At 34.6% G+C, this 24,490-nt stretch overlaps 1 protein-coding gene across 2 annotated transcripts in view; it reads right to left on the reverse strand.

Moving 5' to 3' along the window:
• Positions 1-151: 151 nt before the first annotated feature.
• LOC133176373 (uncharacterized) overlaps positions 152-24,490 on the reverse strand; it is a 50,017-nt gene continuing 25,678 nt past the window's right edge. Inside the window, exons 1-2 of one of the 2 annotated variants that reach the window (XM_061311498.1) lie at positions 3,042-3,069; positions 152-1,918 (exon numbers count right to left, since the gene is read on the reverse strand). In XM_061311498.1, coding sequence (XP_061167482.1) covers positions 188-1,918 — 1,731 coding nt within the window. In that variant the 5' untranslated portion in view covers positions 3,042-3,069 and the 3' untranslated portion in view covers positions 152-187. Of the gene's footprint in view, positions 1,919-3,041; positions 3,070-24,490 lie in introns of those variants that run through there. The other variant, XM_061311497.1, reaches the window with a different exon arrangement.

Here is a 24,490-nt window from a genome sequence, read left to right on the forward strand (position 1 = left end):
TATTTTGCAGAAATTACAAATTTAACCATGAGTACATTAAATTCTATGTAATATTATATACAGGTATATCACAACACAGTGATCAATATAAAAAACATTATTTAATTTCTGTTCACAAAATCACTAGAACTTCTTCAGTTCAGAATATTAACTGTATGTACTCAGTATGTTTTTAACAAAATATGAATCACTTTATATACTTGTACACTGTCAGTGTGTTGCCTAGTTGTCCCACATAGAGATTGTTCTCATCATCCACACACACACTACGGGGAGCGTATACCCCTTGTTGTTGTGTGAGTAATAGAGACAAGAACTGACCGTCCTGATCAAGGAGGTGAACAGTGTCACTGTAATCATCACACACCAGGATGTGACCGAGGACATCAGTACAGATTCCAAAGGGACGGAACCCTGACTCCTGACCTGTGTAGGAGAACCTGTGTTGTCCTGATTTATTCACCACCACTACTGCTCTTTTATTAAAGTCTGATGTACAGATATCTCCATTGATGTTTTCTGTGATGTAGTATGGTGTTTCATACAGTCTCTGTCCTTTGTTATCCCTTTGTATGTTCTGTAGTTCTTTTCCTGTCTTGTACCTGGTGACTTTAGCCTCTCTATCCTTCATCATTCCCACCAGTAAGTCCCCATTGATGTGGGAGGAGTGTATGCTGAGTGGTTTCCAGTCTCCAGTTTTAATGAATTCAGTGATACTATTATCCTGTGTTATCCTATTGATAACTTTCTTCTTTCTGTCTGTAAAGATCAGATCCCCATCCTGTGTCACTGTGTGGTAACCTTCATTTCTACCACTGGTTTTTATCTTCTGTATCACGTTCCCCTGTAGATCTGTTTGGACAAGATTACTATACAAGTCACTGATCCAGAGTCTGTCTGATTGATCTAGTGATACATGGTATACATCATCAACACCTGGTACCTTGAACTCCCTGACCTTGGTGACAGAGACAGATAGAGACATTGTTTGTTTCTTGTCAGATTTCACATGTTTATCTTGTTTTGTCTGTTCACTTGTAGATTTCATTGATGTAGCAATAGGAGGAATTTCCATTGGCTCTACACTTCTTAGTTCACCCTTTCTATCTGTTACAGTTATCTTCCCCAGTAATTTAGCAACATCTTTTTTGTTGTATTGAGCTGAAGAAAATTCTGGTATGATGGGTTTTGTGGTTTCTGGTATGGATTTTATTTTTAAGTTCTCTGGAAGTTTAGCTGTGAAGTTAGTGAGCTCAGTAGAGGACAGGTAACTCTGGAACTCTTTAACAAGGTCACTGAGATAGGCAATATAGTCATCAAATGTCTTCTCTTGGCTCTTTAATTTCTCCAGTAATGACTTCTCTATTTGGTGTAATTCTTCCATATTTTCTGAGTGCACTGTGTCCACCATGTTTTTGAGAGACTCGGCCTCAGCCTTCATGGATGTCCGTATGCTGTCCATGATCTGTTTAACTTCTGTGGCATCTTTCCTAACTTCTCTCTGTAAATCCTGTGAGGTTGGAACAAGGTAATTATTGATTTTAGAGAGTTCCTTTTGGCAAAGTTCAAACTTATCTGTGTAGATAGTTTCTAAATCAATAAATACATGTCTATGGTGCTCTTGTAATGTCGAACACTTTGAACATAAAGGAATATTGCATTCTTTACAGAGAATGTCTATATCTTTAGTGGGGTGGATATTGCACTTCTTCACAGGAAGTTGACGTTTGCGTTGCTGGTAAAGGACAACGTCATGGTTTTTATTTTCCGAAATCCTCTGATGTTGATCTCTGCATGATTCACACATGCGATGATGACAGGAATTGCAGTAGAATTCACAATTTCTCTCACAATCTTCAGTACCACACTCTAGAAAGTGTTGGGCAGTGCCTGGTATTTTTGGTTTGGAAAAAGCCATCTGAAATTTAAAAAAAAAAGTTCTTTACATGCCATAGAAACTATTTATGCATTATACATGTAATTAACATTACATTCTGAACTATATGTAGTAAGACATTCCAATCAAATTTTCTTAGTAATATCGTAGATTATTTTTAAAAATAAAACAATTGCAAGATAAAAGGCTAAATTCTTTTAGAATTCAAACTATTTGTGCCATAGCTAGTTGTTATTTCTTTGGTTAAAAGTGTGGGTTACTGTACATAAACAACACTTTTCTGTAAACTCCATCCTTCGAGTCAGGACAAAAGAACACTACATAGAGCCAAGCCACAATTTTAAATTAAATAATCATATGTTATAGATATACCAAATTCAATAGAAAATTACAAAACACTGACAATTATTATTTAAAAACTTAACGTTTCATAAAGACGCTGACAAGTGCAGAAAAAAGATTTTTTTTTCATTCTTTTAAACAACATTTGTATTCTCATCGATGAAGACATAACCTAATGAATACTTAGAACATTTTTTATTAATGAAATTGTTCGTATCTCTTAAATGATTCCATTATATATATATTGATCTATTATAAGCTAAGAAAACTAAAAACGTGTTTAAATCAACAAGTTTTAATTATATCTATTGTAAATTTAAAAAAAAATCCTTTCGTGTTTGAAATCATCATAAAAAAATAAAATTAAGTTCAAAGGGTTTGAATTAATTAATTTTGTCATTTTAAAATACACGAATTCGGAATATTCAATAACACATGTAAGTCAATTAAAATAAATTCGTGCTACATTTATGACTAAAATAAAAAAAAAAAAAGATATCAATTTTGGTAAATTTTGGTACTACAAGTGACTTACCCCATATAATACTGTTGATTATGTGTAGATACCCGATGGACGTGGTCATAATGACATCTTGGGAGCTATACGCTCCCTCGTGTCATTATTACCACGCCCATCGGGTATCTGTACATAACCAACAGTATTATATGGGTAACTACAATGTACTACAGTGTATATGTATGATTTACACACACATAGATTCAGTGTTTCACAGTTTCTTGCAATAGTAGTACAGATTACTTTCTGAAAAGAATTGTAGCCTACATATATACTTTTACTTACTTTTGACACAAATGCCCTCTAAATATATTTCTGTCAATAAACCCGCAGTGAGATTTTAGTCGAGACTTGAATGAGAACTGCAATTTACTTCCTGGTTAGAGATAAATATAGATCTTTTTAAATCACCTGGCTATATATACAACAACCATTGCTATTTTTTGCACTTAATCACAAAATGATTAGTATGATCAGTTTTGTGTGATTTGACACGGTTCATAAAACAAATAAATACCCAAGATTAACCTACTTTTTTAAATATAAAAAATGTAATTGGTAGTCCTTCTATCAAAGATTTTTCAGAGAAATTGAATGAATTGTAAGCCCTATTGTCTAGTGAAAAATAAACGTTAAAAAAATATTATCATATTAATAATGGTGTCTTTCGATAATTAAGCATTTTAACTAACTTTTGATTTAGTAACCTCAAAAAGTGTGAGAAAAAATCATTATATCCTGATACGTGTATTATGTAATTATTATTAACCTATATATTAGCAATTTATAACAGTGATATTGGATATGGAACCCTGGACCCCTCCATCAACTTGTCAAGCTGCTCTACCATCTGAACCAGGCCGATAGACATGGCCAAATCATCAAACCAATTTAGGTAATGCGCAGATCTACGGGGGTGGGGGGATCCGGACCCTCCCCCCCCCCCTCTAGAATTTGCAGAGTTATTTGAAGTATATACTGAAGCCAATAAAATATGACTTCGGACCCCTCCTTAAAAAAGTGGACCCCACCATCACCACCACGAAATAGGTGTTTTTCACGTTTGGGAAATGGATTTTGCCTTTTTTACTTTTTTTTTCTTTGACTGGGATGGGACCCCCCCCCCCCCCGAAAAAAAATCCTGGATCCGCGCCTATAGGTAAGCTATACATTTCACAGGCATTTACGGAAAGGGCGCCCCCTCCTTTTCCATTTTTTTGAAAATCAGGGATCAACACACTCTCTTTCCCTGTTCATGAATTCTTATATGCATTTAATATAACCTTTTTATTTCTATAAGCTGTTTTTTAAATATCTTATTCAGTCGAAAACGAGATTTTAAAAAAAAAAGCTCACAAAAGGGTTACATTCATTTATCGATTACATGTATTGAATATAGGAAAAGGGTATGTCGATCCCAAATTTAAGAAGGAAAAAGGGGGCATAACCTACACCAAGTACCTGGTATAATAATTTTTGTTCGAAGGTTGATATTTTTTCAATTTAGTATCTTATTCATTTTAGTTATTTGTTATTTCATTGATTTCTCTAAAGTATTATCAAAAGGGCATTGGAAAATAAAATAACGGTACCTGGTTCAATTTAACTCGATATATCCCTTTGAACTCGAAATAATAAGGCACCACATAATCTGAGACATCTGTTTTGTATTTGGATATTTTAGTTGAAAAAGAGGTTAATGGTAATGACCCTTCTGTTTCTGACATGTTTCATCTTATAAAATGAAATGTGCATCATGACTATAGATTTAATTTGATATAATGCAATATGTCAGAAAGTTCAATAACCTTACAACAAAACTTTATGTTAAACGTGATACCTTCAACTTCTCTATCGTCAACTTCCCTTATTAGTCCCCTACCGGTGAAACCGGAGGGGACTATAGGTTTCCTCTGAGTCTGTCCGTCCGTCTGTCCGTCTGTCTGTCTGTCCGTCTGTCCCTCTGTCTGTCTGTCAGTCTGTCCCACTTGGTTTTCCGCACTTTTTTCCTAAACGCTTGCAGATAATGAGCTGAATTTTGGTATGTGAGTGTATCTTGATGAGTTACAGATCAAGTTTGCATTTCGTTCCGCTTCACTGATTTTTGACGGAATTACGGCCTTTTCAATTTTTATGGGTTTTCCGCAATTTTCTTCTAAACGCTTTCAGATATTGAGCTGATCTTTGGTATGTGACTTTACCTTGATTAGTTATAGACCAAGTTTGCATTTCGGACCGCTTCATTGATTTTTGACGGAATTATGTCATTTTCAATTCTTAACGGGAACCAGATTACACTTGCCGGTAGGGGACTAGTATTGCTAATGCAATACTCTCAGAATGCTTGTTTATGTAGCAATATATTATTATCACCTGCATATGGAGTTAATGTCTCCCAGTTGAAGAGCAAGAACATGCTAACATACGAACAATTTCTAAAACGAGCATACGCGGATGGGGAGATGGACTCGGGAACCCCCTGTAATTTTCGGAATCATTTTTCATAGTAAAGTTGAAGAAAAAAGTATCCCCCTGAAAAAAGTAGAACTTTGTTAATTTAGTAGAAACATATGAAACTAAAGAAGTGAAGGAAAGCCCCCATCCAACGGAAATATTTTTTTTTAAGTTTGGGAAAGAAGTTAACGTTTTTTAACCCACCCCCTCCTCCGGAGAAAAAAAAACCTGGATCCACGCCTGACGGAGACAAGCTATTGACAATTAAGTTGATGAAACAAGGATATCAACAACATTGTTTAAAGTCAGCATTTCGCAAACTCTATGCTCGATACAATGACCTCGCCAGCAAATATAATCTATCGTGTTAAAAGTCGAATATTGATGAACGCTTTTCATACAAATTGTTAGGCCATTATTTTCTCATTGTCTTGTCTATGGATATTTCCGTTCGCCCCATTGTGATAAGGATCACGCTTCGTGGCACCTGCATCTGAGGCCATAATTTGATAAAACTTAAGATGAGCTCAATTTTGATCTCTGACAAGTCTCACTTATCCAATATCAATTCCTATCAAATTCAATATCAATCAATATTTAATTCTATTTTTGTAAAACTGAGGCCAAAAGTGAGCTTGTCTAAGTTTTATGGGCCCGGAGCCTTATCCCACATTTTATATTTTTAGAGGTCAGTGTCTGTTCCACAGGCACTTGTTTCGGTAATAAATTTTTAACCCATAGTATAATAATAACACGTGTTATTGCGTGGACCCTGAGTAAAAAGCTATTCTTTCTTGACATTAGCTCTCTCTCTCTCTCAAAAGAGATATTTCATTGCACTTCCATTATATATGAAAAAAAAATACGAGCCAATCGGATTCTAACCCCTTAACAGGTAAATATATTCGTAGTTCCCACCTGCTTAACCACTAGATCAATTCCGACATTATGATAGAACGTGTTATTTTATGTTCAGCTTTTGCATTTTCAATGCAAATCAAAATTTACATATTAAAACTATGGCAAAAGATTATTTTCAGAAAACGTGAGCCCCCCTCCATCCGCATACTACGGGAACATTTTAAACATTTCTTCTCATTGATTAAAATCAAGCCAGACAAGCAAAACAAAAAAAAAGAGGGGGGGGGGGGGCTTCAGACATTTTCATTGAGGGGACACAAGCATTTATTAGCTATGTTTTCTATAGTATTCTATACATCGGCAAAATTAATGGGGGCACGCCCCCTGTGCCCCTCCCGGTTCCTAATATAAGGAGAGAAATATTCTTTTATGCATACTTCCTTTCATGATTTTTTATGCATACTTGTTAAAGTTGGTTACTTAAGAAGATGGTCCAAAAACGGCATAGCTTAAGTTCGTCAGAATCTTCCGATGATATCAAACTGAACATTGTCATGTTAGTTGTGGGTGGTCGGGGCTCGGGGCCGGGGTTGTCATGGTTGTGAAAGTACACGGAGGAAAACAAATACGCGAAACTATATCTAGCGAGCAGAAAGGGCAAAGATTGAACTATTCAAATTTATTCATATATAAGACGTAAAAATATCTAAATTACAGAAAAAAGTACCCCCCCCCTTCTGGATACACCAATGGAGTCAAAACTCAACAACCGTTCACGGTAGCTCAGTCGGTAGAGCGCTCGCTCCGTGATCGGGAGGTCGTGAGTTCGAATCTCGGCCGCGACAGACCTAAGTCGATAAAAAAATGGGTAGCAACTGTTCCTTGGCCATGCGCTCGGCACTTTGAAGTGAAAGTTGCGGGTCCTTCGGATGAGACCTTAAAAACCGAGGCCCCGTGTCACGGCAGGCGTTGGCACGATAAAGATCCCTCACTGCTCAATGGCCCTGAGTGCCGAGTAAAGGTCAAAATTTGAAGCCCTTCACCGGTATATGGTGACGTCTCTATATGAGTGAAAAATTCTCGAACGAGACGTAAAACAACATACAATCAATCAATCAATCAATCAAAACTCAACTACATGTATTATAATGCATGCACGCTAAAGTATCTTTTGGTTAATTTTAAAGGATATATAACAATTGTGATAGAAACCTAGATCAACATTTCATATTAAGGCCATATTTTTTTTTTTTTTATAACAGCTTAATTAGCAATTATAGAGTGAAATAACGATGAAAAATTTACATTTCAAGATTTAAAAAAAATATTCACACCTACATGTATATTCATAAATGTAGAAATTTTCCTTGGATTTCGGTTAGAGTAAAGTGATCGTGAGTCGGACACCTCTCGTTTTCCTTTACGCATGCAGACCACATTCTTCTGTATACCCTGTGTTATTTGGTCTTGTCCGAAAGAACTCGCAAAGATCTACTATTCTTTGCTTGGATTACCTCGGTATTTTACCTTATACAGCATTCAGATGTGATGAACCACCAACATCGAAATTCGTTCGTAAGTCGGACACATTTGATATTGAGTCGGACACTCATAAAAGTGGCGACTAATTAACTTTCTAGGCCCTATATGCACACGCTGACGTGCACTTGTTCATTGAACATGCATGAACCTTTCACGGTCTCGTATATTAAAAAAGGGGGGAAGTGCCAGAAAAAAATTCAGAAAAATTGCCGATCATGCATGCTTACTTAAAAGAATACATACCAGAAGCTATAGGAGAGAGGACCCCCCCCCCCTCCTGCCCCTGACTCCTTTGTGTAATTTCTGTACAATGTTTTAAGTATCCCTACTTTGAAATAAATGATCTGACCTCGACTTGTTGTACCCCCACCCCATTAACGAGTTTCGGCAGTCCCAACCCCTCTCTTAATTTTTTTTTTTTTTTTTTTTTTGCTTGTTAAGAGAATTTGGCCGCATGAATTTGATATGAATACAGCAGGTTTATTTGAAAACTAAAATAATCATTGATCCTTAAAATTATATTTTAGCATTCTAATGACATCGTGTTTCTGTGATGTAGGAAAGAAAAATGTTTTTTTTTCTCGATATCGTGTTTTGATTGCTAAAATATGACCAGTTACGTATGGCGGTATATTGGTATTTTTAGGTTATGATCTCGCTGTGGTAAGTAGACCAAAACATCCTCTTGACTGAAAAATTCAGTTTGAGGGGGGGGGGGGGGCACAGCCATACATTTTCAGTTGACAGTTGAGGGGGCATTACCAAAAATTTCCTGACAAGCCCCCCCCCCCCCCAAAAAAAAAGGGGGAAAAAAGGTGCATTAACTACCAAAAATTCCTTGACAAGCAAGAAAAAAAGGTCATCACACGTTTTTATTGAGGGGGCACAAGCATAAAGTACATGTATCTATGTTTACTATAGTACGAAAGCCTATTAGGATCAAACTACGGTAAAAAAAAAATTAAAAGGCTTTATAACGCCTTTTCAAAAGGCGTTATAGCGCGAAAAAAGGCGTAATAACGCCTTTCCAAAAGGCGTTATAACGCCTTTCCAAAAGGCGTTATTACGCCTTTCCAAAAGGCGTTATTACGCCTTTCCAAAAGGCGTTATTACGCCTCTTTTTTTTCAATACATGACTTACTTAGACGAACCTGGGGGCTGATTATAATTAGATTTCTAGGAAAAAAGATTTTTAAAGGTGTAAAATATATTCAGTGTTAAACCAACTTAGTCCTTCTCTGATGCCAGACGCTTCTACGAAGGTGTATGGATTTCAGAAATTTTGTTGAAGGCTAATTGCTCATTATACCTATGCAAATACTTTGCCTGTTTTTTACCAAGAGGAGAGAAAAATATTTCAAATTTGACATGAATTTTTAATACGTGGCTAGCAAAGCCCAAAGCTGGTTCTGCCTATATCCTGGATTTTCAAAAGTAGAGTGTTGACTTCTATTAATATGCATGCAAAATACAAACAACTGTCTGCGAGATGTGCAGGAATATAGAAAATACTATAATTTATAATATAATTTATAATATTAAAACTATAATCTAAATATTGCATAAATAAAGATGGCTTTGGTTCAATCTTTCATATATTTACTATTTTAAAATAACGCCTTTTCATTTTTGGATACAACTCCTTTTCAAACAGGCCGGTTGTACGAATGTGAGTGTGTGTGTGGGGGGGGGTCCCCCACCCCACTTTTTGGGAGAATAGTCTTGCTATAGTTTAAATATAAAAAAAATCATTAATTGATTGCTTGGTCCCTTAAGATTTTGTTGCAGTATGGTTAAACTCGGGCAAGTCATTGCATTTAAAAAAAAGTTTTACCGAAAAATTAGAAAAAGTTTCCCCTCAAGTTTAGGCAGTTTATTTTTTTTTTCGGGGAGGGGGGGGGATTCTTGTTTTTTTTGTTTGCTTGTCAATTTTATGGGACCCCCCCCCCACTTTAAAAGCACGGGCCTGTCAAAAACATAATAATGGCCCTTCAAAGGCATAATAACGCCTTTTTGAAAGGCGTATTAATGCCTTTTCAAAAGGCGTAATAACGCCTTTTCAAAAGGCGTAATAACGCCTTTATTTGCGTTATTACGCCTTTTGAAAAGGCGTTATTATGCGATTTGAAAGTCATGCTTATATAAATAGATGAATCATTTCACGGACCTTTTTTCTCTCTTGTTGAATATGGAGGAAGACAAATTCCGACTCTTATTGAGGGACATAGATGTGTCAGCTGCCAATAAGATGGAGAAAGAAAAAGTAAGTTTTTGCTTTATTTCGTTGCCGAAATTAGTGTTCATAATAAACATGTACAGGAAACAGTACATATATTTTTTCTCGGGGGTGGGGGGGGGGGGGGGAGGCTTGTTTAGGATGATCGAAATATTAACACAGCCAACCTAAAACTATAAAATTTTGATACGAATTTAAATTCTGACGATTATGGTTAAACTCAAATATGCAACAAAGGGAATCGAAAAAGGTACTATTCGAGACTTATATTAAATATGTAATTTATTGCATGCATGACGAGTAAATTGTCAATATTTGCGCATTATCAAGTAACGTCAAAGAACACTCGACCGGCTTCATCTCAAGAAGCACAGGTACTTGTGGGCAGAAACTCCATCAAGACAATCCCAGAACTTGCTAGATTTTTTTCACAATTTTTAAATTAAAAATTTTCACAATTTATAAATTCAAAATAGGGAAACCCCCCAATTAATCGATTCACTCAAAAAATACCCCACAATACATTTTTTTAGTGGAACGATTATTAAGGGTTTTCCCGCTTTTTCCTATGGTCTGGGATTGAAAGGGGGGTGTTCCTGTCCACAAGTACCTGTGAATCGTTAATATTGCGTATGCGATTCCCGGAATAATCCGAGTTGCATTCCCGATTCTTGGAATCAGAACATCACAAGAGCTGCAACAACGAAAATTAAACCTCCACAAAAATTTGTAAATGAAAAAAAAGAACTAAGGGAATTCATTCTGTTGGTGAACTTGAAGCCGACCACATTGGTAGGTTAATTCACGGAAGAGAAAATCATGAATATTATGTCGTAAATAAAAAAAATGTACTTGTTACTTGCGGTGCTTTCAAATTTAGTGTATGTTTAGTAATTATAAATAGAATTTTGATTTCAAATGATGTTGCATATGATAGTTTTATGGGATTGTGTGTATATGGTGTTTGTAACCATTGCAATTTTTCTTTATTCAAATAACGTCATCTGTATGAGGCGCCGTTTTGGTATTTACTGCCAAAAAGTGATATCACCTATTCGAATAGGTGATATCAACTATTCAGTTGTAATCCATAATCACCTATTCAAAAGGAATAAGTGATATCACCTATTTGAATTGGTGATATCACCTATTCGAATAAGTGATATCACCTATTTAAATCAAATAGGTGATATCACCTATTTCAATAGGTGATATCACCTATTTAAATAGGTGATATCACTTATTCGAATTGGTGATTTCACCTATTCGAATAGGTGATATCACCTATTCAGAAGCTGAATAGGTGATATCACTTTTTCGAATAGGTGATATCACCTATTCAAATTAAATAGGTGATATCACCAATTCAAATAGGTGATATCACCAATTCAAATAGGTGATATCACTTATTCGAATAGGTGATATCACTTAATCATTTTGAATAGGTGATATCACTTATTCGAATAATATCACCTATTCAAATTATTTATGAAATAACAACTGCTCCCAAGACTATTTCCTTTTATTATCATTTACTTTCACTTTCGGTTTATAACTTACCGTTCTTGAGACAATGGATTACAGCTTTGCATTTAGTTTTAAGCACCCCAGTAGAATTTGTAGTTTGTTTTGCTCATAAATTCTATTTATTACACTTTTCCATCATGTATACTGTAGAAAAAATCGTGAAAAACGCATATTAACTGTTCCATACGGAAAATGCCCCACTTTATATACATGTAATAAAGAGAGAAAGGTATGCCACTCTGTTGTACCCCAGCTTGATATAAATTATAAAATTTATATAACTTTACAGGGGTCGATAACATAAGGTATTTAAAATGTCTCGGACTCAATTACAGGGAAAAATGTGGCAGCCCGAATTTGCTTGGTTCCAATGGAAATCTATAGCTAGATAGTCTTGAGGAAGGGAGCATTCATTATTTATTGTTGTAAGAAATGCAAATAGATGATTCGAATTGGTGATATCACCTATTCAAATTGAATAGGTAATATCACCTATTCGAAAAGGTGATATCATTTATTCGAATAGGTGAAATCATATATTCAGCACAAATAGGTGATATCACCTATTCATTTCCAATAGGGGATATCACCTATTTGAATAAGTGACATCACCTATTCGAATAGATGATATCACCTATTCAATTTGAAGGAGTTATATCACTTATTCGAATAGGTGATATTACCTATTCGTATAAGTGATATCACCCATTCGAATAGGTGATATCACTTTTTGGCAGTAAATACCAAAACGGCGCCTCATACATTTGCCATGTATAGTCGCGTGTTGATAACTTGGAAATACAACTTAGGCGTTTGCATATCAATCCCAATACTGTTTATTTCTCTTGTATCGACAAATTAAGTGAAATAATTAAGTATTTATAAATTTCTAATTTTTTTTTTTTTTTTTTTTTTGATGTTCAAAAAAGAACGATCACAAAAAAAAATTTCTTCACAGCATAACACTAGGCAAAGTAATTTTTTTGCTAAGGCCATTCCAGGTAGCCATGCATTTATTGGGCATTTCTTTGATGTCAGGATAATTGGCAACTTTAATCTTTAATTATATGCTATGAAACTGGACTTGCAGATTTAGCTGGAATCTCTAAGCAAACTTCAATGGGTATATATAGATAAGCTACTGACTGGAGCTCTCAGGAAACCCTTCAGTTTCTTAATGATATCCCTGGGCCTGTTTTATTCGGATATAAGCTCTTTTTTCAGGGGACATTGGGTCTTTTTTCAGGGGCACACATTTGGTAAGAACACCAATGTTTTATAAATGATACATTTTTAGAGTTAACCAATACTGTCATGGCTTTCACCATTTGGGATGAAACACTACAAACGAAAAGTAATCTTGCAGATGGATAATCTTGCTTTTTGTTCCATACTATAATGATCATCATTATCTGATGGGTCAATACCACTCATACTTGACTCATGAAACAAGATACAGGTTAGTTAAGGTAGCTAAGGACACCTGGCCTAAAAAGAAAACGCCCTATAGATTTTGCTGTAATTTTCACATGGCATAAGGGAATGTGTAATGGACATTTAGTGGAAATAGGAACATGGCATTATTGAGCGTTAATTACATAAGGTTCCATGGAGTTATGAGTTACCTCCCATTTCAGTCACTTCAGAGATTTTATATATATATAATCATTTCATTTTTGCATTAGATAAAGCAGGATTGTAGTAAAGAATCTAACAAAGTATTCATTCTCAGTTCATAAAGCAGAATAAAGCACCATGATATAAAGAATGGAGGCGTGCAAGGCGAGGACAATCTCCCGCTCTGAAAAAAGACATTTCTCAATTCTTAAAGTGATAATAAACTTTAATTTTAACATGTATTTAGTATTGTTTTTGAAGGGGGGCAGGCAGAGAGAAAAAAAAATACATCATACCATATATACCAGAGTAGGCTTCCTGATTTCTCAAGTCTTTACCACATTATAAAACTACCAGACAAAAGTTTTTTTCAAGATTTAACATTTTGTATCAACAGATGACGACATATCAATGTCAACAGTATGACAACATCAATTTGGGTAGAAATCAGCAACATAGTTTCACAGGGGTTATTTCAAAGTTTTGTTAAAAATAAAAAGCAAATGAGATAAATTAAAAAAAATATCTATAATTGTGTGATTTGATATTTGCTTTATCCAACTTATTAAAAGGGTGTATATTTGCTCGGCAAGACTTGGGGCCATTTCAACTTGTTGGATATATACAGCAAAAATCAAATCACACAATATAGATATCTTCTACGTCACCCTTATTTGACTATACTGCTACAAAAAGTTGAGGGGCCAACCAGCCTTTTAATGAACATTTATAATTGTAAAAAGAGTAATGTTGAGAAAAAAAATGGGGGGGGGGGCTCCCACTTCTTGTTATATTGTGAATTTGACAACATGGCACTTTCATTTTATGCTATGATCCTTTGAAAGATCAAACTTTATGGGCAATAAATAAATGTACCAGTGCATTATAAAGCTTCAAAAGTGTGACACAAAACAAACCCTCTTTTTAAGAAATTATTAATTATATTGCACAGGTTGGACAAGAGACTGATAAGAAGGAACTACTGAATTGGTTTATAAAGCGTAAACTGCCCCAACCCAGTTTATACCGTATAAAATGGGTAGCTATTAAATTCATTCCTTAATTATAAAAAAAATAAATTGGTGATTCGTGGCAGGTTGTAGAGATCAGTGATATTTCCTTTTTTTCAAAAATATGATTAATTTAATATGCTTTCTTATATATTACTATATAACATACACTACTTTCTTTTCATTTTCACATGATTTTTATGCGTACAAATAGAGCAGTGCTACGTCGTAAACTAAAGCTTACAAATATACATGTCAAGATAGTAATTGAAATACATGTACAGACAAGAACATTTTACTTACTCAGCGCAGTGCTCAATAACTTTTGTTTTTTGATAGTTTCGCATGGGATACAGACAAACGGGGACAAGTCCAGGCAAAGAAATAGAACAACTTTTAGATTTGTTACCTAGTACTAAATTAATTATTTTGCTGACCCCTGATCATCCTATTCCTCTTGCTTTTGGCCAACAGAGCTTAATTTATCAGCTTATTTTGTTTTACTTTACACTTTAGTCTGTGGATTCTTTATAATATTACATTATATACTCAGGTGACCGTTAAGGCCCTTGGACCTCTTGTTGAATGCTAAGCAAGGAAAAACTTTAATATATTGCATGGTAAATAGGTATCAAATTTCTTTGCTTTACAATATAAGTTCATAATTTTTAAGCCCTTTCTTTGGACTGACTACTTTGAAAACAAAAGTTTGTATAAGATTTCTGTGTTTTTATTTTATTTTAAAGTGCTTTTTTATTTTAGATCACATCAGACTTAGTTTATCACATGAGTGATGATGACCTTTCCAACTACCTACCGAGACATGGCGATCGAATTCGATTAAGATCCGAGTTGCACAAGCGAAAACCAGACCAGAAGAAACATAAACTGTTGTTGACACTACAGCAGAAACTACAGAAAGTAACAGAAAATAATCATCAAAGCAAGCTTACAAACACTGTTGAAGACATGAGGAATCCTCACCGTCCCTTTGGAAACAGAAATGCTCTCAAAGCATCCAGATTAATCGAGTTGGGCTGGATTCACAGAAGTAACAAGAGGACAACCCAAGTTCGCAAAAATAAAGGAGGAGGAACAAGGACAACAGAAATATCGAAATCGGCTTTGAAATCTGAAATAATGGAAGAAGCCATAGCCTTGTTCTTTCCAAATGGAACGTCGCCTAAAGGCCATAGATCGAACTTCAATTTTGACTTGTGGGATTTTTCAGACAGACCAATAGGAGATGATGTTACCGTCAACGAGATGTATGAGCAAACAAAGATGCCACTTTTGCGATTTTACCTCTCATCCACACCAAAGATTAATTCTGAAGACTTAGCCGAGTCGCAAGAGACTACCTCTACAGCAGCTGAAGTAAATGCAAGAGATGTGAATGATCAATCAGATAACAGAAGTGGTGATTTAAGCACGGTGCCAAAAGTGATTAAGTTAGCAGAACAGCCATCTCTCGTCGTGACAGGTGCTTCAAACGACCAAGTAGAAGACAACAATGGTAAGGATATTCTGTCAAACGCAATGGAGTTGGCTGGACTACCAACGCTGTATGACGAAGACGACTTCCTCCCGGATCCTGGGTTTTCTGTTGCTTCAAGTATGCGTATTGATGACCTCATCTTTACAGAATCCCATGTAACAAAACCTCCTGTAACAGAATCCCATGTAACAAAACCTCCTGTCACAGATTCCCATGTAACAAAACCTCCTGTAACAGAATCAAATGTAACAAAACCTCCTGTAACAGATCTAGAACCCCCTGTAAAGGAGGTAACACTCAAGTTACATCGAGGTCATTTGCTTCACGAATTTATCAGTGCATTTAAAGAAATTAATCCGATCCAAGACATTGTCTCGCTTCAAATGGTAATGCCAGATGGCGCTCTTGAAGCAGCAGAGGATGGAGGTGGTGTAACGCGTGATGCCTTATCAAATTTTTGGACATCGTTTTACGACCGATGCACCTTGGGTACTAAATTCAAAGTCCCTTGCCTTCGACATGACTTTGCTGAAACAGAATGGGAGTCCGTTTCAAAGATAATCGTATTTGGATGGAAGTCCTGTGGATATTTTCCAATACAACTTTCCCCACCTTTTATGGAGCAGTGCATATTTGGGAAAATTTCAACACCTCTTATAAATGCCTTTTTTGAAATCATTGCTGAAGAGGAGGCATCAACTTTGAGAAAGGCATTGTCTAGTTTCAATGCTGTTGACCAGGATGACCTATTAGATATTCTTCAAATTCATGATAGCAAGACCCTTTCTACAGCTGAAAACATCGATAAGTTATTGAACGAAATTGCACACAAGGAAATCATCCAGACACCAATGTTCATTATTGATTGTTTTCAACCTGCGTTGAAAGAACAACTGAATATAAGTAACTGAAGACCAATTTCTCTACCTGTACTCTGACCTAATTCCAACGCCAAAACTTGTAAACAGAATGTTCAAGTTCAAAGAGACTATGAGTGCAGATGAACAAACAGTTGCCAACCATCTTAGACGCCTTGTCAGAAGAAATGAGCAGCGAAACATTACGCAAATTTGTTCGTTTTTGTTCTGGATCTGACCTGTTGATCAACAAAGAGATCAGAGTTGAGTTTGTAAGTGTAATTGGATTAGCAAGAAGACCCGTCGCTCACACTTGTTCATGCTTATTGGAGTTATCAAAGAATTATGAAAGTTTTCCACAATTCAGATCGGAGTTTTTTGCAGTTTTGGAGTCCAATATTTGGATCATGGACATAATATGAATACCATCTGCATTGCACTCTTACCACAACAAACTTTCATTTAATATATTGTCATCGTTATTTTTTGTAAGGGTGTTTTCAAATTTTCTTTGTTCGGAAATAGGATATGGCGTCAATGGTGTAAATGTTTATTCATGTATTTTCAATTTCATTATAGGGTTCACTTACGTTGTGAAGTTAACTTAGAAAAATATTAATCTTTTATTTGTTTTCTTAAGAACCTTCTATACACTAGTGAAATTTTTTGGGGGGCTTTTCAAAAATTATATATAATAAGGATATAATTAATATGTTGATTTTTAGTTGATTAAACATTTTAACAATACGCTTTATATTTTTTTTTCATTTTATATTTAACATAAAAGTACCACAGAATTGGAACTCTTTTAGTGCAACTAGAGTACAGAGGGTTCTTTATGTTTCAGCGATAAAGTGCATCTCGGCTGCATTAACTTCGTTTGTTAAATTCTTTCATTTTTTGCTGCGATACGAAAAAGTGTCATAATTTTATGGCGAAGATATGTTTTTGTTTGCACATACATGTAGTAGTTTACTTTTCTTGTGAGATTTATTCCCAAATCTTCAGATTTTTTTTCAATTTTGTCCTTATGTAATGAAATTACAAGTATTAGATGTCAGATCTTGCATGTATAAGTTTGTCTGATTCAATATAATGCGATACAAGAATATCAACAAAAAATAAAAAAGATCAAGAAATTTACAAAAAAATCTCTTTGACCACATTTGTCCATTAGAGACTTTTCACCATTAGAGAGACAGGACAAAGGTCACGTGACTCAATTGACCACGTCATTGTATTACCTGGTCAATTTTATTTTATGAAAACATGTCACAGTCAGTGCATCGTCAGTGCATCATGGATTTTGAAGCAGGAATTACAATTATAATTTCTACGTGTTTGGTAGCAGAGATTCTCTATATTAAATATTCCATTTGCTTTGTTTAAGTTTTCGTGTGACGTCACAGTTGTTATTTTTATGGTAGATCGTGGGTTTACTGTCTGTCTGAAAACATACCCTGAAAATTGTCAGCTAAATTCATTCGCTTCCAGTTTTTTTTTCTGATTTTTTTTTTTGAGATTCGTCTGCGTAGTTATATTGTAATCGTATTTCAAATGCACCAATGTTGATGAGAACAGATGACCCTATGTCAATGAAATATATAATTATATAAGTAAGTTATTTATTTATTTATAGTGACATGTGTACATAATTAAATCCTTTGTTTATAAACTGTATAAAATAACAATCAACACCCGGCCCATCGGGCCTATACGCCACTTTAAACACAAAATTGAAATTCATTATATAACGAAAATAAAGATATTAAAGAAATAAGTAAATAAACGTAATTGTGATATATATACATATATAGGGATTTTGTATGCTAAGATTGGTAGTGTCTGTTATAAGAGTTATTGATAGATGAATATGACACTGAAATACATTCTTATTTTCTGAACATAACGGACTGTTTCCGCATAAATGAAAAATACAAATAAGTTTACGTAGTAAATCCACATCTAACCATGCCATGTGATTAAGACCAGTGTTTTCAAAAAGTTTTGATAGAATTTCAGAGTACAAAGGACAATGCAATAAAAAATGAATTTCATCTTCTACATTATTTTTAGAGCAAAAGGTGTAAATTCGATCTTCAACAGGTTCCCCATGATATCTACCGGTTTCTATTCGTAGTGGTAAAATGCCACATCTAAATTGTGCTAAAATTGAACGTAAATATTTAGGCATATCAAGTACTACATAATTTCCCTTCCAAAAGTTGTTTTAAAATAAACATAAGTCCGCAATTTGGGAATGCTTAAAATCTCATTGCTCCCAAGGTTTGAATAATAATTGTGTATTTTTGATTGAACCATATTTATATCTACCATAAGCTTTGACTCAAAATAATAATCAGCTCTAGTTGGTGTAATATTTCTTTCAAATGCACTATATACAATGTATTAAAATGCGCCTTTCACGTCGGTATACCAATTTCAAAACAATGCTCATATTCATTTGAATATTTTTACAGAACACACAAGCTTTAATGTATGTTTCATTTTATTATCGGCCGCAGCAGCGTCCGATCTATTTGTGGTTGTGTTAGAATGTGCACATGGGGAAAATAATTTTCTGCATTGCTTCGTTGGAATAATTCCTTATCAATAACATACATAAACTTATGAACAAAAGTTTTAAAATTAGCTTACTACGAAATCTAAATTATTTTATTTTTCAATTTGCTTTTCATTTCTTATCAGATATTTATTAATCTATGGTTTTATAAAAAGTTGTTATATGAACTGCACAATATTTTACAATATGAAATACAGTGCTAAAATAATTAATAAATTGTAAAAAAAAAAAAAAAAAAAAAAAAAAAAAAAAAAAAAAAGGAAATGAATTTGTTTTTGAATACCCTACAGTTGCAAAATAACACAATGAAACTTGTTTCTGTACTTCACATTTATTGTAAGACATCACAACACTGATCAGCATTAATAGATCAAGGGTATCAGCACGTGAAGTGTGTACGTCCGTTTTGTCAGCACTAAGATATTTTGTTGCATTTGTCTTTCAATCAAATAATTTGATGATAATAAATTCCTATACTTAATGTCAGTCCGATTTTTATATCCATGGATTCATTTATTTTGATTTATATTAAACAATTGATCACTGAAAATTAAAGAATTAAAAATTACACAGAAAAGTAAAGCAAGTGTAAAATATATCATATACTTTTTCTACTTGGATTTTTTTTTCCTTTGGACTCTTTCTTGAGGAAATATTTCAAAATGCTTATTAGTTTTTGAGGCTGATTTGATGCTTTGCATCAATTTAACATGTACTGCATACTACTGATTTTTTGGATTTCTATGTCGAACCCTATTGTGACGTCAGAAACCCGCGATCTACCTTATGTCTTTGTTCAACGATGTCTTGTGTTATAAATAGAGGATATTCAATGTTTTGTCGTTGGATATGGAATTTATTTCACGAGTGGACACTATTATATATATATATATATATATATATATATATATATATATATATATATATATATATATATATATATATATATATATATATATATATATATATATATTCACGACTGCGTAGCACGAGTGAAAATATCCAAAATTCCTGTCTCACAAGAGAAATAAATTCCATATCCAACTACAAAACATTGAATTTTCTGTTTATTACATTTTCATGGATTTCTCTTTGCCTCTGTCTTTTCTAAACACAGTGTTATAGGCTGTGACGTCATAGTTTGAGACGTCATAGCTTAGCAATTGTGAAATTGAAAATTTTTGCAATATATTTGGGAGGAAATTTACAGGTTTAGTCTCTATCAAGATGGTTTAGTTACTATCTCTATCTTATGACAGGCCAGATTCCATTTTTACTTTGATATCGTATCACACTGTTACAGAATATCATTTTGGTATCCTCTCACACAGTGAAAGAATATCAATTTTATTCAATAAATAAATCACAGTATATCGATCACTATTGAAAATGTAATAATCATGTTTATAGGTAATCTTCATTTTTTTTAAATTGCTAAAGTTAATTATTTATTGACAGAATTTACAGAATTTCCTAACGATTTTTTTTTTTCGTTGAAGCTGTCTTGAAAAGTGCGTAATTCTAATATTCAATCCAAAAACGGTGTGAAATTAACAAAATGTTTAAAGAACTTATTTAATCTCGATTTTATTTTGAAATATTTTAAAAGATACATGTCCTCAAACCTTTTTTTTTATTTGTACTTAAAAATTACAATTATAGACTTAGTAATGGATGCATAAACATGGAGGTTCAAACCTTCATACAGACACAAACGATATTTGATATATTCAGTGTTGCATATATCTGTATAAAACATTCAGTATAATATATTATTTTACCTCTATTAAGAATACTCAAGTTTCATTGGCTTGGTAGAAGGCTTTTAAACTCAATAATGGCTCCCAAAAGTACTGTTTTGCAGCAATAATGACCTAGGAATCATTGCAAGTGGGGTATAATGACCGGTCATTTAGAAATAATGACCGCTAAAAATGACCTGTTCATCTAAATTCCATTCAAATTTAAAAATTAATGCATACAATAATGACTGTTCATTACAAAAAATGCCGTTATAAAAATATGTTTGGTCTTTTATGATACGGAATACGGTTGTCCTTTAGATGCGTCATAAAGTTTATCGTTTTCATTGAAACTTCCGTTAAAATGTCAAATTCAACGAATGCAGACTTGGCTCTTTTGTACAGTAAAAGACTACACCAGATTGTCATTGTACTCGGAAATGGTATTTGTGAATTTATAAAAATGCATGTTACTGACAATCACAGAATATTTTAATAAATCGGTGGTGCAAAAACTTACAAGACTTGCAGGCGAAAAGTAAACAACTTCACTGGCGAATCCCGATCCAGATGAAACACTGATAATAACAGTTCGCACATGTAGGTCTAACTCTAATACACAATTGATTATTTTAGTAATTAAGCCTACAAAAACTGTCTTAACTTATATCGGTATAATAAAACAATTAATTACCCCTTATGAGCTCAAAATGGTGAAATAAGGACCCTCGACCTGGCCCACTCACTGACCTGACCTGACCTCGGCCGCTACGCGGCCTCGGTCAGGTCAGGTCACCTCGTGGGCCAGGTCTCGGATCCTTATTTCACCATGATGACCTCATAAGAGGTAATTAATTGGATAATAAATACAGCATATAGTTGAGGGTTACATTGAAATTTTTCACCCAAAGAAAACCATTGTCAACCGAGGCAGCAGCCGAGGTTGACAATGGTTTTCTTGGGGTGAAAATTTTCAATGGAAAATTAAAATATAATCTTACAATTAGAATACTTAAAAAGAAAAAAAAGTTTATAGATCCAACATTTAAAAAGAAAAATGGAAAGGGGGGGGGGGTAAGGGGGCAAGTACTTGTGGAGATTTCACTTTTATCATACTAAGTATTTATATTTGAATTGAAACAGGTTTTTATTTTCACGACTTACACTTCCACAATTGCAATCTCTTGATTCATAAACTTGTAATTTTTAATATTCTACTCTTGCCTCTTGCAAGAACAGCGACGACATACAGATTTTAAAACTATGTCAGTAGAGTTGACACCAAGGAATTAATTCACACCAATAGAGTTATCCCCAAAATAGAGAAAGCGTATAACAATTACAGAACACGTCAGAATGGTCATAAAATCAAAACGTGTCAGCATGGTCAAGGTGACACAGGTGAGCGTCGGGGCCTTAAACCTTTTGTTAAATAGATAACCCTTGAGGACTTTCCAGCAAGACAAATAATGTCATATTAAATTGTGACTTATAACAAAGGAAACAATTGAAAAAAAAAATAAATTAAGAATTTCAAGTAAAGTAATCATTATCATATTCCACTTAAATAATACCTGAATGACTTCAAGAAAGCACAACTGAATCAGGTTCTTGTCGAACATATCACCGCAGAATAAGTCGTTGTGGTCTCTTCCAAAATCTGAAAACATGTCGATATAAAATTGACCCATTTCTCTCCGAAGGAGGCCCCAAAACCACTCGATACGTTGGTTATGTGTGCTTTTTCCACAAAGAAAACTCTTTTCACCTGAAAATTCATCATTATGGTCTTGACGTAAAAATATCTGCATGTCTCTAACAGAGGTATTTTCAGTTCCCAGATCAGCTCGTATTTTTTTAGGACACCCATTCGCTTTTCTGACTGCTTCCAAATAATAGCTGGCTATTACTTTAGGATCACTACTGGTTGTTGATGCTTCAAGCCAAATGACATACCGTGAATAACCGTCTATACAACCACTAATGGCGATGTCATAAGGTTTTAGTTTATCATAGGCATCGATATGCCAAGCAAAGTTTGGCCCCGGATTAAGGTATTGTCGTCTCATCAGTCTTCCTCTTTTTCTGTTCATCACGGCCTTTGGATCAAGTAGTCGCATAAGTTCATAAACAACATCCCTGGAAGTGTTGTATCCAGATTGTTTACACTTTAAATATATCCATCGATAACCGTGCAAGGAACCCGATGTCTCAAACTGAGTGAGAAGGAAACATGCAATGTCAAGAATATCTGAGTGATTTTTACGACGGTATAATCCAAGTGATTTCAACTTTCTTTTCAGTGTAGATATGCTAAGTATTATTCCATCAGAATAAGCTAGTATTGCCAAAATCTCTTTATTACTAAATCCAAAACAGAAATATATTTTGATGAGATTATTAATCTCGTACATCATGCCTAATAAAAAACGGATCTGTGAAATTGTCTTCTCCTTTTGTGTCAATTTGGAAAGGCGTAATAACGCCTTTTCAAAAGGCGTAATAACGCCTTTTGGAAAGGCGTAATTACGCCTTTTGGAAAGGCGTAATAACGCCTTTTGGAAAGGCGTAATAACGCCTTTTTAAAAGGCGTAATAACGCCTTTTAGAAAGGCGTAATAACGCCTTTTGGAAAGGCGTAATAACGCCTTTTGGAAAGGCGTAATAACGCCTTTTTAAAAGGCGTAATAACGCCTTTTGGAAAGGCGTAATAACGCCTTTTGGAAAGGCGTAATAACGCCTTTTTAAAAGACGTAATAAGGCCTTTTGGAAAGGCGTAATAACGCCTTTTAGAAAGGCGTAATAACGCCTTTTGGAAAGGCGTAATTACGCCTTTTTTCGCGTTATAACGCCTTTTGGAAAGGCGTAATTACGCCTTTTTCCGCGTTATAACGCCTTTTCAAAAGGCGTTATTACGCCTTTTTTCGCGTTATAACGCCTTTTGAAAAGGCGTTATAACGCCTTTTAAATTTTTTTTTACCGTAGTTTGATCCTAATAGGCTTTCGTACTATAGTAATCCATATGTCGGCAAAATTATTGGGGGCACGGCCACCTGTGCCCCCCCCCCTCCCTACGGCCATGAAATTAGAGTATATATTCCTGCAGCTAGATGCATCCATTTTCTTTTATATTTATGTATTATCATGACGACATAATAAAATGTTAATTTAATGAGAGAGAGAGGGAGAGGGCCTCATATTTAACTGATATACATTCAGCTTTTTAAAATAATCAGATTGAGAACACAGTCATGTATGAATGTAACAAATTTTAAACGCATAAATACTCTACATTTCATTTTACGATTCAAAATCATTAAGACGCTAATAGTCACAATGTTTCCGCTGAATGGAATATTTCATTTCAAGTCTTGGAGCAGGTTGTCTCATAAGTAGACATAACATGTGTTAGTTACGTTTGTACTTATTCTTGCCTAAGTCTTTCTTTTATATATGCACTTCTGCTCCCTAACCCTAGCAAGACCTGTTTTTATTCCACTATGCTTTTTTTTTTGGGGGGGGGGGATGGGGGTGAAGACGATCCGTTATCGAACAACTCTTGATAGGTTGTTTGACCGAAATATCTGAAAGCTGCTGGTTACTCTTCTGCACTCAGGGTCATGGTAAATCGCCACATTTATCCACTGGGTTTTGTTGGGTTCCCATTTACAGTAATGAACCATCGGCATCTTTGGAGCCTCTCAAGACCCCCCCCCCCCCCTGTCGAATGCAAACAAACTACAGAAAATTTCAATAATCACGTTTTTTAATCCCCGAGAGATTTGAGTATTTCTTTTTAGCTACAAT

Source organism: Saccostrea echinata, unplaced genomic scaffold (assembly GCF_033153115.1).
Source record: "Saccostrea echinata isolate AGI-Se365-2 ecotype Australia unplaced genomic scaffold, CSIRO_AGI_Sech_v1 ptg000075l, whole genome shotgun sequence".
Taxonomy (NCBI): domain Eukaryota; kingdom Metazoa; phylum Mollusca; class Bivalvia; order Ostreida; family Ostreidae; genus Saccostrea; species Saccostrea echinata.